Here is a 15,209-nt window from a genome sequence, read left to right as displayed (position 1 = left end):
CAGTCGGAAAGCCGTTCGAGTCCCGTTATTGCACCCCAGAGGCGTTAACAAGAGGCGCAAAGGAAGCCAATTTCTCCCTCATGATGATATAATTGAGAGCCTGATGGTGAGGATGGGATGTACTTTGGGAATTACATAAAATGTTAAAAACATGTTCTGGAAAAACTAGCATTATGTCCGCACCATTTCCCTGCACTGGCCCTATTTTTTGTTTTGTTAAATGAGGAAACTGATGTTAATGGGTTAAGAACTATGCTTTATATCTGCTTGGAGTCACAAGGACAATAGTTTGGCTGACCTCCATTTGGTCATTGAGTAAATTACAGATAATAATTGAAATAGCTGGAATGGGCTGGCAGCGAAAGAAAGGAAGAACTTGCATTGATATCGTGCAAGTGTCTCAGGATGGTCCAAAGTGCTTCAAGGTGACCTTTGGTCCTCCCATGCATTCTGTTGGTTAGTGAACTGTAACTTATCATTCACTATAACTTCTTCATTATCATAAAATGCTTTTTCTAAAGTGGTAGTTCAAATTAGAATGCAGCTAAGACCCAGAAAAACTCATTATTAGTGTTCTGGGACAGAACATACAATTATGAAGTAAGCATGTTAACTACTGAACTACTGGGGTGGCTATAGGTAATATTTTCATAGCTGTGGAAAATGTCTACAAATTTATTTTTCTAACCATCGTTAGCAAAATCGTAACTCATTTGTTGATTGCTAATTGTATACAACGCTGTTGTTGTCTGTGCTATAAAGTGATGTCCTATAGTAGAACAACATCCATTATTTAAATCAGTAAAGTACAATTTATCAAACCAAGAGTAGAATTATATTTCCAGATTTGCTCAGAAGGGAAGAATATTTAATTTTCATATATTTGTATATGAAAAGATATCAGCATTTATTAAAGAGTTTCTGATATGTGTACGGAACATACAGATGGGGAAAGGTATCCTTTGTTTCACCTAGTGTACTACTTTAATAAAACAAAAAATGGCAGCGATCTAAGGAGCAGCAGAACATGGATTCATGCCCACGTCTGCATATATTTCTAATCTTGTGCCATCAGGGAGCAGCACTACATGGAAGCTGGTCACTTACACAGAGGGATGGGAAATCAGAGTAAAAATCAAGAATGGCAGAGGTCTGGGAGCAATTCTGCTGCCTCCAAATGGACTGAAAATGGATGTGTTGTCAACAAGATTTAAAGATGGGGAGAAAAATAAATATATGAAGAGCAAAAAGAAAACCTGTGAGAATTTGGCTCTTGTATTCCTTAAACTCTAATGTTCTTTACATGTGCACTTCTCAGAGTCTATTGCATATTTGAGAAACAGTAAGCTAATGCTGTTGGGAAGATACCTGAGAAAAAGAACTTAAAAAAAAGTATTAAAGCAAAAGTTTTATTTTAACACTGTTGATTGCAAGTTTTGTCCTATAGAGAAACTGAGCAGTTTCCAATCTATCTGTTGCAATTGATTGCAGGTGATGTCTGAAGGTGGTCCACAACCACAGTCAAATATTTATTTCTCTATTAATAATAACACTATTGCTAAGGTAAATGCATTAGGACAACTGACTGCCTTGATGGTGGGAACAGCAAAAGTGACTGGTATTGTCCAGGCAGTCGATGATGATACAGGAAGAGTCGTTGTTTTCTCTCAGGTAATGCTACTACTTTGTCATTGAGTTTGCTATAAATTACATTTCTATCCAAAGAGCCAGCTTTAATTTGGCTCCTATATGAGTAATGAGGATTATCTGTTTGTTTTATGCATCAGATGGCTTGTTGTAATTTTTCCCAATCAAAAACAAATGAGTCACGTTTATTTTTACCTGTCACTGGAAGGTCTGCGTTTGATTTTGTACAGCACTACCAAGAAAATAATCAGTAGTTTGTAGAAAGATGATCTAATTTGTGTCCGTGAAACATTGTTCAGTGTTTTGGTGTATTTTTCAGCTTATAACAAAAATAAGTACAATTTTAAATAATTTTATTATTTCTTTGAGTGAAATTATACCTTTTTATATTTACCTCGCAATAAAACGGTTTCCTATTATTGTGGTCTTCCCTTCAGTGATTGCAAGAATGTCACTGGTACATCTCAGTAGTTTTTCTGTGCCAATTTAATGTACTGGCTTGTTTGCTTTTTAAATAGTGTACAAGCATTATTTTGAGAAGGCTGGGATGTGTGCCTACTGAAAAGCTGCATAGATTAATCAGCAGTTTCGAAAGGGCTACACAAACGTGAGATTGACTCTTATGAGTAACTAGAGTTTTATGCTTTGACAAAAGGATGAAGTGACTGTAGAAGTGATTCGGCTAAAAGGAATAAAAATCCATGCTCCAGTAACTAGATTGAGGACTGGAACTCAGGTATAGTGTGTAATCTTTTAGTACATTTACATGTAGATCAGGATCAGCGTTGTAAATTATATGGCATTTTAAGTAACTTGCAGTTTTATAACAAAGACTCAAAGCAGAAGTGATTTGTACTTTGTACTCCTAGTTATCAAACTTAGGATCCAATATGTTTTTATAGCTTTATCAACATGCCTTCCTACATTTAAAGATTTGTGTACCTGAAACTCCCAGACTCCCGCAGCTTCTCCTTTTTAAGATTTTATCTTTTAATGTATATTTCATCTCCTTATTCTTCCTCCCAAAATCTCACATTATGATGCATCTGACATCTAGCTGCTCAAACTACTGATCTATCAGTGTCATTCTGAAGTTGTTTACAATCGTCTTCACATTCGCTATTTTATTTGTTGTCTGCAAATTTTGATATTGTGCCCCCTATATCTGAGTCTAGATCATTTGCATATATATATATATATATATATAAAGAAGAGCAATGATTCTACCAGTGACCCCTCGGAGATACCACTGTTTACAGCTCTCCAATCAAAAAAAAAATCCATTAACCACTACTCTGATTCTGTCCTTTAGCCAAATTCTTTGCAAGCTACAATATTCCCTTTAATAACATGCCTCTTAATTATACCAACAAATTTCCTATGTGGTACCTTATTAAATACCTTTTAAAAATCTATAAACACAACACCAATGCATTTTCTTTATCAGTGCACTCCATTATTTACTCAGAGCTCTATTAAATTTGTCAGCCGCCACTTGTGTTTTGCAAATATGTGCCAGCTGTCCTCAGTTAGCCCATGTCTTTGTAAGTAACTATTACATTTATCCCATATTACGACCTTTAGAAGTTGAGCCACTAGGCTGACTGATCTATAGTTAGCTGATTTTTTTCCCCTTGCTACCTTCTTGAACAGAGGTGTTACAGTGGCAATCCTACAATCATGTGGTACAGCAACCATATCCAAGGATGTTTGAAAGATTGTGGTTAGAGCCTCTGTTATTTCCTTTCTGACTTCTCTCGAGATTCCAGGAGACATACCCTCAGACCAGGATCCTTTTCCATTTTGAGTTCCACCATTTATTTTGTGAACTATATTGGGGGTGAGGGGAACAAAATATGTGGGTCGCCAGTGTTTCCCTCACTCTTGCAATTTATAATAAACCTCTGTAAATTTCCGCACAAAATAAAATTGCAATTCAATTGGGCAAGCGCTGAGCTAAAGTTCTCCAGGCTAAGAGCTCTTTAAAACAAGCTCTTCCACCAGGATCAGCTGATCCTGACAACTCCGTACACCTCATGTATACATGTGTTCCTTACACACTGTCCAGTGGGAGTAGCGGTGACTGAAATTTGAATGTATAACAGCATCCCGTCAGTATCATTCAATTTGCATGTAGCTACAACAAAAGGGGTGGGTGAGGGAAGTGACCACCATTACCTCTGCCATAAATTTCCTTGGAGCCAAAACTGGTTGGAAAACCGCCCTCAAAATGTGCTCACATAAAAGGTTCCCTACCACCATACACCCCAATCCCGCTAAAAATAGCAAGGAAATTTGGATCCAATATATATTAATTATCCTTCTTCCAGTGTTAAATAATAAAATGTAGTTTGCTGTTAAGTTCCCATTCACTGATACAATTGTTAAGTTGGAATTTGGCCATTATAATGAATCAGTAACATGAAGAGACAGATCGTAAAGAAAACTGCATTTTTTTATCAGAATAATTCACAGTTAGATAGATTGCTTAATATTTTATATTACTCGGAGTCATTTTGTAATTTTCCTCAACCAATGCATAATTTAACAGGAGAACACTGAATAAGTATAAAGCTATTCTGTGTTTTGGTCAGCAATGTCTTAATAATATTTTGATAAAAATATTGTGATAAGATTTATTTGTTCTTTAAATTTTAAACACTTGACTTCACATTTATTACAAAATCAGTTCTTTGTTCATTATCATGAGGGATAACTCGCTAACTGGATGAATGTCTGAATCCTTATTCTTAACATAGTTTGATACATAGGTTGTAAAATGTGACACATTTAAATTTTACAGATGCCAGTGTATGCGATAGGGGTCACAAGTTGCCAGACTCCATTTTCCTTCGGTAATGCAGTACCGGGTCTCACATTTCACTGGACAACAACAAAGCGGGAGGTCATTGAACTTGTCTCCAGACATTCCGAGGTAATTGGCATTTCCTCACTTATAAAACAAAGGTTCTGGCTCAGATGATCAATTAAGTAATACTGTTATTTAGTATTTATAACAAATCATAAAAGCCAATATTCTGGTGCCTCAAATAGCAACTCCGTTCTAAAATATTTAAGATTGTCTTTATTTGTACAGATTGTTTTTTGCTGACGTAAGATACCTGGATATTTAACTATCCTTAATATAGAAGCTAACAGCAGTAGAAAGAGAGAGAGAATATTTGTAATACTCATCTGTAATATAACTGGGCATTGTAATAATGTAGTCTTATCCTCTGTCCTTGGTGACAGTTTTTACTTAGCTTTCCCTCATTTATAAATATATTTAATTTCCTCCCATTCAAGACTTTATTGGGCCAAGTACTATGTCCCAGACTGGAGAGACAAGCGACCTGCATGAAGACCTTTGCTAATAGACTAGATACTTGGGCATGCAGAAGAGCAGCTTGGGGTAACTCTTTCTCCAAAGTTCCCTGCCGTTGGGGAAAACCCTGCCCTTTGGTGCTTTTTTGATTGGAAATTCATCATACAGGAAATTGGAATCAAGAGTCATGCATTGGATCACTAATGTGGCGCATCACTCTGCTGCTCCCAGTTTTTTTTTTACTGTTTAAACCTATACTTCTCAGTACTGAACACAATAAATTGTGGTGATAATGTTTGGTTCTACTAATAGGCAAAACTTAAACATTCTCTTAACCGACTATTGCTTTCAAGTGGGACATTTTCATCCCTGGCTTGTATTTAAAAAATGATCTTAAAGTATTGTCTTAAAATTGTTGTTTGCCTACATTACAACAGCAACTACAGTTCATAAGCACTTCAATGACCACGAAGCACTTTGGCATGTCCCAAGGATATGAAAGGCACTATATAAATACAAGTTCTTTTTAAAAGAAATGCCATTTTCTGTAATGTTACTGATACGTCCTTACTACACAGTATAAATGCACACGAGGCCCATGCTTGAGAGAAGGTCAGTCTGTGACCTGTCCTTTATTCCTTAGCACTCAAGTGATGAAGGTGGGTGGAGCTTCCCCTTTTATACCTGAAGGTCCAGGTTAGGAGTGTCTCCCACCTAGTGGTCAGTGTTCTCACGGTGTACAACTTAGGTCAGTTTATACATGGGTTACAATGCTGGTTGAATACATGACATCACCTCCCCCCCCAAAGTCTTATTGGGATCACAGGTTGAGTCTCTCTGGTGGTTTATGCTCCCTTGTAGAGCGCCTGAGTTGGGGCTCCGGTTGTTGGGCGCTGGCCTGAATGTCTGCTGTTTGCAGTGCCTCAGGCCTGTCCAGACTGCCCACAGTGACTGGGCTCTCCTCCCTTTGGTTCCGGTGTTCTTTCACCTGTGGTGGAGTGAACTCTATATCGTGTTCTTCCTCTGCTTCTTCTATGGGGTTGCTGAACCTCCTTTTTGTTTGATCCACATGTATGCGGCAGATTTGTCCATTGGTAAGTTTAACTACCAGAATCCTATTTCTCTCTTTGGCAACCACGGTGCCTGCGAGCCATTTGGGCCCTGCAGCGTAGTTGAGGACAAAAACAGGATCATTTACATCAATACATCGTGCCCTCGCATTCCTGTCATGGTAGTGATATTGTGACTGGCGCCTGCTCTCAACAATTTCTTTCATGTTGGGGTGCATAAGGGATAATCGGGTTTTGAGCGTCCTTTTCATTAGTAGTTCTGCGGGTGGAACCCCTGTGAGCGAGTGTGGTCGGGATCTATAGGCCAACAGGAGGCGTGATAAGCGGGTTTGTAGGGAACCCCCTTGGAATCTGAGCATCCCGCTGTTTGATTATCTGCACTGCTCGTTCTGCCTGGCCGTTTGAGGCCGGCTTGAACGGTGCCATTCTAACATGGTTAATTCCATTGCCTGCCATGAAGTCCTGAAATTCAGTGCTTGTGAAGCACGGGCCATTGTCGCTGACCAAGATGTCTGGTAGACCGTGGGCGGCGAACATTGCCCGTAGACTTTCTACCGTGGCAGAGGATGTGCTTGAATTTAAAATGTCACACTCGATCCATTTGGAGTAGGCGTCTACTACAACCAAAAACATTTTCCCCATGAAAGGACCTGCGTAGTCCACATGGATGCGTGACCAAGGCTTGGCGGGCCATGGCCAGGGGCTAAGGGGGGCTTCCCTGGGCGCATGGCCCAGCTGGGCACACGTGTTGCACCTGCGAACACAAAGTTCCAGATCTGCGTCTATCCCTGGCCACCAAACGTGTGACCTGGCAATTGCCTTCATCGTGACAATGCCCGGGTGCTCCTTGTGGAGTTCTCTGATGAACACCTCTCTGCCCATCTGGGGCATGACTACACGGTTTCCCCACAGTAGGCAATCGGCCTGAATCGAGAGTTCATCCTTGCGCCTGTGAAATGGTTTAAATTTCTCAGGGCATGCCCTGTACGTGGCTGCCCAGTCCCCATTCAGGACACATTTCTTGACTAGAGACAATAGCGGGTCTCTATTTGTCCAGACTTTAATCTGACGGGCTGTCACGGGTGAGCCTTCGCTTCCGAAAGCTTCAACAGCCATGACCATCTCAGCACCATGCTCGGTAGAAACATAGAAACATAGAAAATAGGTGCAGGAGTAGGCCATTCGGCCCTTCTAGCCTGCACCGCCATTCAATGAGTTCATGGCTGAACATTCAACTTCAGTACCCCATTCCTGCTTTCTCGCCATACCCCTTGATCCCCCTAGCAGTAAGGACCTCATCTAACTCCTTTTTGAATATATTTAGTGAATTGGCCTCAACAACTTTCTGTGGTAGAGAATTCCACAGGTTCACCACTCTCTGGGTGAAGAAGTTCCTCCGCATCTTGGTCCTAAATGGCTTACCCCTTATCCTTAGACTGTGACCCCTGGTTCTGGACTTCCCCAACATTGGGAACATTCTTCCTGCATCTAACCTGTCTAACCCCGTCAGAATTTTATATGTTTCTATGAGGTCCCCTCTCATTCTTCTGAACCCCAGTGAATACAAGCCCAGTTGATCCAGTCTTTCTTGAGAGGTCAGTCCCGCCATCCCGGAAATCAGTCTGGTGAACCTTCGCTGCACTCCCTCAATAGCAAGAATGTCCTTCCTCAGGTTAGGAGACCAAAACTGTACACAATACTCCAGGTGTGGCCTCACCAATGCCCTGTACAACTGTAGCAACACCTCCCTGCCCCTGTACTCAAATCCCCTTGCTATGAAGGCCAACATGCCATTTGCTTTCTTAACCGCCTGCTGCACCTGCATGCCAACCTTCAATGACTGATGTACCATGACACCCAGGTCTCTTTGCACCTCCCCTTTTCCTAATCTGTCACCATTCAGATAATAGTCTGTCTCTCTGTTTTTACCACCAAAGTGGATAACCTCACATTTATCCACATTATACTTCATCTGCCATGCATTTGCCCACTCACCTAACCTATCCAAGTCGCTCTGCAGCCTCACAGCATCCTCCTCGCAGCTCACACTGCCACCCAACTTAGTGTCATCCGCAAATTTGGAGATACTACATTTAATCCCCTCATCTAAATCATTAATGTACAGTGTAAACAGCTGGGGCCCCAGCACAGAACCTTGCGGTACCCCACTAGTCACTGCCTGCCATTCTGAAAAGTACCCATTTACTCCTACTCTTTGCTTCCTGTCTGACAACCAGTTCTCAATCCATGTCAGTACACTACCCCCAATCCCATGTGCTCTAACTTTGCACATCAATCTCTTGTGTGGGACCTTGTCGAACGCCTTCTGAAAGTCCAAATATACCACATCAACTGGTTCTCCCTTATCCACTCTACTGAAAACATCCTCAAAAAATTCCAGAAGATTTGTCAAGCATGATTTCCCTTTCACAAATCCATGCTGACTTGGACCTATCATGTCACCTCTTTCCAAATGCACTGCTATGACATCCTTAATAATTGATTCCATCATTTTACCCACTACCGATGTCAGGCTGACCGGTCTATAATTCCCTGTTTTCTCTCTCCCTCCTTTTTTAAAAAGTGGGGTTACATTGGCTACCCTCCACTCCATAGGAACTGATCCAGAGTCAATGGAATGTTGGAAAATGACTGTCAACGCATCCACTATTTCCAAGGCCACCTCCTTAAGTACTCTGGGATGCAGACCATCAGGCCCTGGGGATTTATCGGCCTTCAATCCCATCAATTTCCCCAACACAATTTCCCGGCTAATAAGGATTTCCCTCAGTTCCTCCTCCTTACTATACCCCCCGACCCCTTTTATAACCGGAAGGTTGTTCGTGTCCTCCTTCGTGAATACCGAACCAAAGTACTTGTTCAATTGGTCCGCCATTTCTTTGTTCCCCGTTATGACTTCCCCTGATTCTGACTGCAGGGGACCTACATTTGTCTTTACTAACCTTTTTCTCTTTACATATCTATAGAAACTTTTGCAATCCGTCTTAATGTTCCCTGCAAGCTTCTTCTCATACTCCATTTTCCCTGCCCTAATCAAACCCTTTGTCCTCCTCTGCTGAGTTCTAAATTTCTCCCAGTCCCCAGGTTCGCTGCTATTTCTGGCCAATTTGTATGCCACTTCCTTGGCTTTAATACTATCCCTGATTTCCCTTGATAGCCACGGTTGAGCCACCTTCCCTTTTTTATTTCTATGCCAGACAGGAATGTACAATTGTTGTCGTTCATCCATGCGGTCTCTAAATGTCTGCCATTGCCCATCCACAGTCAACCCCTTAAGTATCATTCGCCAATCCGTCTCAGCCAATTCACGCCTCATACCTTCAAAGTTAGCCTTCTTTAAGTTCTGGACCATGGTCTCTGAATTAACTGTTTCATTCTCCATCCTAATGCAGAATTCCACCATATTATGGTCACTCTTCTCCAAGGGGCCTCGCACAACGAGATTGCTAATTAATCCTTTCTCATTACATAACACCCAGTCTAAGATGGCCTCCCCCCTAGTTGGTTCCTCGACATATTGGTCTAAAAAACCATCCCTTATGCACTCCAGAAAATCCTCCTCCACCGTATTGCTTCCAGTTTGGTTAGCCCAATCTATGTGCATATTAAAGTCACCCATTATAACTGCTGCACCTTTATTGCACGCACCCCTAATTTCCTGTTTGATGCCCTCCCCAACATCACTACTACTGTTTGGAGGTCTGTACACAACTCCCACTAACGTTTTTTGCCCTTTGGTGTTCTGCAGCTCTACCCATATAGATTCCACATCATCCAAGCTAATGTCCTTCCTAACTATTGCCTTAATCTCCTCCTTAACCAGCAATGCTACCCCACCTCCTTTTCCTTTTATTCTATCCTTCCTGAATGTTGAATACCCCTGGATGTTGAGTTCCCAGCCCTGCTCATCCTGGAGCCACGTCTCCGTAATCCCAATCACATCATATTTGTTAACATCTATTTGCACAGTTAATTCATCCACCTTATTGCGGATACTCCTTGCATTAAGACACAAAGCCTTTAGGCTTGTTTTTTTAACACCCTCTGTCCTTTTAGAATTTTGCTGTACAATGGCCCTTTTTGTTCTTTGCCTTGGGTTTCTCTGCCCTCCACTTTTCCTCATCTCCTTTCTGTCTTTTGTTTTTGCCTCCTTTTTGTTTCCCTCTATCTCCCTGCATTGGTTCCCATCCCCCTGCCATATTAGTTTAACTCCTCCCCAACAGCACTAGCAAACTCAGTGGTGGCTAGTGGGAGCCTGCTGAGTGCATCGGCGTAGTTTTCAGTGCCCGGTCTGTGCCGAATTGTGTAGTCATAGGCGGCTAACGTGAGTGCCCACCTCTGTATGCGGGCCGATGCGTTTGCATTTATGGCCTTGTTGTCGGCCAAAAGGGACGTTAAGGGTTTGTGATCTGTCTCCAGCTCAAATTTCCTGCCAAACAGGTACTGGTGCATTTTCTTTACCGCATATACACATGCGAGCGTCTCCTTTTCTACCATCCCGTAGCCTCTTTCTGCCTGGGACGGACTCCTGGAGGCATAAGCTACCGGCTGTAACTGACCCTTGACATTGACATGCTGCAACACACACCCGACACCATAGGACGACGCATCGCACGTTAACACAAGTTTCTTACATGGGTCATATAGCGTTAACAGATTGTTGGAACATAACAAATTGCGTGCTGTATTAAAAGCCCTTTCCTGGCTGTCCCCCCAGACCCATTCGCGACCTTTGCGTAGGAGCACGTGTAGCGGCTCTAGCAGCGTGCTCAATTTGGGAAGAAATTTACCAAAATAGTTCAGTAGCCCCAGGAACGAACGCAGCTCCGTCGTGTTACTGGGTCTGGGTGCTCTCTGGATCGCTTCCGTCTTGGATGCAGTAGGGCTGATCCCGTCTGCTGCTACCCTCATCCCCAGGAATTCTACCTCTGGAGCTAGGAAGACGCACTTCGCCTTTTTCAGTCGCAGACCTACCCGGTCCAGTCTGCGTAGCACCTCCTCCAGGTTGTGGAGGTGTTCTTCAGTATCGTAACCCGTAATGAGGATGTCGTCCTGAAAAACCACCGTCCCTGGAATCGACTTGAGGAGGCTTTCCATATTTCGTTGGAAGATCGCGGCGGCCGAGCGAATCCCGAACGGACATCTGTTGTACTCAAACAACCCCTTGTGTGTCGTGATGGTGGTCAGCTTCTTCGACTCACTCGCCAGCTCCTGGGTCATGTAAGCTGAGGTCAGGTCCAATTTTGAAAAAAGTTTGCCACCGGATAGCGTCGCAAAGAGGTCCTCCGCTCTCGGTAGCGGGTACTGGTCTTGGAGTGACACCCGATTGATGGTGGCCTTGTAATCGCCACATATCCTGACCAACCCATCCGCCTTGAGCACCGGCACAATCGGGCTCGCCCAGTCACTGAATTCGACTGACGAGATGATGCCTTCCCTCAACAGGCGGTCCAATTCGCCTTCTATCTTTTCCCGCATCACGTACGGCACCGCTCTTGTCTTGTGGTGTACTGGTCTGGCGTCCGGGTTTATGTGAATCACTACCTTGGCCCCCATGAAAGTGCCAATGCCGGGTTGAAATAGTGAGTCAAATTTGTCCAGGACCTGTGAGCATGATACTCGCTCCACAGAGGAAATTGCATTGACATCGCCCCATTTCCAGTTCATGACAGCAAGCCAACTCCTCCCCAGTAGTGCGGGACCGTCCCCTGGGACAATCCAGAGTGGCAACCTGTTCTCCGAATCTTTGTGGGTCACGACTACCGTGGCACTGCCTAGCATCGGAATGATCTGCTTTGTGTAAGTCCGTAGCTGTGCATCAATCGGCGATAATTTTGGCCTCCTTGCCTTGGATGCCTACAACTTTTCGAACTGTTTGATACCCATCAGGGACTGGCTGGCACCCGTGTCTAACTCCATTGAGACTGGAATGCCATTGAGGAGCACTTTCATCATTATCGGTGGCGTCCTGGTTTATGAACTGTATACGTGCTCCACATGAACTCGCTGAACTTCAGCTTCCAGCGATTTCCCCCAGTGTCCATTTTTGCAATTTCTGCAGGTATTTTGCTTATCTCTGCAAACTCCGGCTGAATGTATGCCTCCACGCCTCCAGCATGAGTTGCGGTTTGAAACAAAAGGTCCCTTGCCAGTCGATCGTCCCTGACTGACCTGTTATTGTCCTTGAGTGCACCATTAACAGGTGTTGATGGCCCCATTACTGGCCGCATTGTCCCTTGCAATGGCGTGAATCGCTGTTCAGCTTGCCATTGTCTCTGTCGAACACCCCCTTTGGGTTCGACTACATGTTGGGGCATGTCTGACTGCCCTTGTCTGCCTGGAGAACTGTGTGCTGCTTTAACAATGTTGAATCTCTGTCCCAACCATTCCTTAACACAGTACCTCTCGTCTGTTCTGCTAGTGGCCATGCTCGCGTGGTTTAAATCCCAGTTTCTTGTCGCCATTGATACGTCCTTACTACACAGTATAAATGCACACAAGGCCCATGCTTGAGAGAAGGTCAGTCTGTGACCTGTCCTTTATTCCTTAGCACTCAAGTGATGAAGGTGGGTGGAGCTTCCCCTTTTATACCTGAAGGTCCAGGTTAGGAGTGTCTCCCACCTAGTGGTCAGTGTTCTCACGGTGTACAACTTAGGTCAGTTTATACATGGGTTACAATGCTGGTTGAATACATGACAGTTACTATTCTGCAAATAGAATTGAGCACATTTTCAAACACCACAGCAACATTCGAATAACAGTACTGCTTGTTTTATAGATTTCCTTACAGCTTTCCGCACAAGATAATTTTGCCATGCTAGTGTATAGCAGAGCGCAAGGGAAAACGGGTTTGACTGTCACTATAAAGGCACAGCATCCATCTGCTGGACAGTTTGAAGGATTTGTTGAAGGATTTTCTGATGAGATTCAGATCATGGTAATTCTATATGTTGTGTTTTCATTTACATTACAATTTAATAATAATTGGGGTCCACTTAGGATCAACTCTCAAGTGATGCAATACATTAATTGTTTCACATGCTGAACTACAATAAAGTTTGGATATATGGCTGTGCTTGCAGTTTGCCATATGTGTTTCTGATCTCAGATTGGCCATTAGGATCCCAGAGAAAAGGAAAATTAGAAAGCATATCAAGTGCTAGGAAATGACTATCTCCCAACAAGCGAGAGTCTAACCACCTCTCTTTGACAATCAACTGTATTACCATCTCCAAATCCCCCACCATCAACATCCTGGGGATCACCATTGATCAGAAACTTAACTGGACCATAAATACTGTGAATACAAGAGCGGGTCAGAGGCTGGGTATTCTGTGGCGAGTGTCTCACCTGACTCCCCAAAGCCTTTCCACCATCTACAAGGCACATGTCAGGAGTGTGATGGAGTACTCTCCACTTGCCTGGATGAGTGCAGCTCAAACAACACTCAAGAAGCTCAACACAATCCAGGACAAAGCAGCCCATTTGATTGGCACTCCATCCACCGCCTCAAACATTCACTCCCTCCATCACCGGCCCAACATGGCTGCAGTGTGTACCATCTACAAGATGTGCTGCAGCAACTCGCCAAGGCTTCTTCGATGGCACCTCCCAAACCCGCGACTTCTACCACTTAGATGGGCATGGGAACATCAAAACCTCTAAGTTCCCCTCTAAGTCACACACCATCATGACTTGGTTCCTTCATTGTCGCTGGGTCATAATCCTGGAAGTCCCTCCCTAACAGCACTGTTGGGAGTACTATCAACACACTGAGTGAGTGGAGCAGTTCAAGAGCGTGGCTCACCACCACCTTCTCAATGGCAATTAGGGATGGGCAATAAATGCTGGCCTTTGCCAGTGACGTCCACATCCCAGGAATGAATACAAAAAAAACTCAGCTGCTTTTGTACTAATTCTATAGTGCAATGAAAAATGGGCCAGTGACGTGATTTTTATGTTTTTACACAGTTTTATGTCTTGTGTATATATATGATACAAATATTTTCAAAAGTGTATGCAAAGAAAGTCCATTCTCCAATACTGCTTTAAGGTATATTGTCATAAAAATATTTAATACAATGTAGCATACATTTACACAACATTTTTACAAGATCCATATATTTTCTTCAGTAAAAGCTATGTGTAGTTGAGATTAATTATGGAACATAATTTAAATCATTTTTATTACTCCATTTAAATATTTAATGCTAAAATATTTTATTAGAAATTATTCTTACAAAAGCTCAAAAATAGTTGTAATTGTGTTCTTTTCCTTTTTTTTTTCTTCGGAACTGACCGCATCCCTTACAATCTGAAATACATTTTTTCCCCTGACAGCAGTGTGTGATACAAAAACACAAGTATGGATTAATGAGGATTCTTTGACAATAACATTATTTCCCTTACTGCAGGTGTTTGGAATGCTGCAACTTTTGCCCCTCTCTCTGCCAGCAGAGGAAGTACTGATGTCACCAAACTCTCATCTGAAGTTACAGACCTCTAGGTGTGTTTATTTCTTTCTTGGAATTATTATGATGAAATCTGAATATTATCTAAACCATGATATTAACAATTTATCTTCAGAAAAGCATCCTCAACCCAACCGTCTTCAGCTGCTTCATCAATGAACTTCCCTCCAGCGTAAGATCAGGAGTGGAACTGTTCACTAACAATTCCAGTGTTCAGCTCCATTCACATGAAGCAGCATGTGCCAGCCTCTGTCCAGCTCTTGTAGCCATGGTGTTGATATTGCTGGTCCACATCAGCTTCTGGTCAGTTGGTGACGCCCACGAAACAGGACTTGGATAACCTAGTCATTAACAGGCACTTTTGTGACACATTCGTAACCTGCCGCTTGTCAGGCTTGGACTAATAGTGACCAGTTACACTTGCACCACATAAGTGCCAGTTAATGACAATCTTGAACAAGAGAAAGCCCAACCATCTTCCCATGATCTTCAACGGCACCACCATTAACATCTTGGGCGTCACCAATTGACCAGAAGCTGATGTGGACCAGCGCTATCAATACCATGGCTACAAGAGCTAGACAGAAACTGGGTACTTTGCAACGAGTGGCTCACCTCTTGACCCCTCATTGCCTCTCTGCCATCTACAAGGTTTAAGTCATGAGTGTGATGGAA

General features: G+C 42.9%; 1 protein-coding gene across 3 annotated transcripts in view; it reads left to right on the top strand.

Annotated features, from left to right (window-relative positions):
- The window catches only part of LOC139226368 (nuclear pore membrane glycoprotein 210-like), a 142,574-nt gene that overhangs the window by 86,009 nt on the left and 41,356 nt on the right, over nucleotides 1-15,209 (top strand). For all 3 annotated transcript variants that reach the window (XM_070857074.1, XM_070857076.1, XM_070857075.1), the window contains 5 exons: nucleotides 1,492-1,671; nucleotides 2,303-2,383; nucleotides 4,451-4,582; nucleotides 12,842-13,000; nucleotides 14,478-14,569. In XM_070857074.1, coding sequence (XP_070713175.1) covers nucleotides 1,492-1,671; nucleotides 2,303-2,383; nucleotides 4,451-4,582; nucleotides 12,842-13,000; nucleotides 14,478-14,569 — 644 coding nt within the window. The remainder of the gene's footprint in view (nucleotides 1-1,491; nucleotides 1,672-2,302; nucleotides 2,384-4,450; nucleotides 4,583-12,841; nucleotides 13,001-14,477; nucleotides 14,570-15,209) is intronic.

This window comes from Pristiophorus japonicus, chromosome 16, assembly GCF_044704955.1.
Source record: "Pristiophorus japonicus isolate sPriJap1 chromosome 16, sPriJap1.hap1, whole genome shotgun sequence".
Lineage (NCBI taxonomy): Eukaryota > Metazoa > Chordata > Chondrichthyes > Pristiophoridae > Pristiophorus > Pristiophorus japonicus.
Note: the sequence above shows the minus strand (reverse complement) of the source record. Positions and strands in the feature narration are given on the sequence as shown.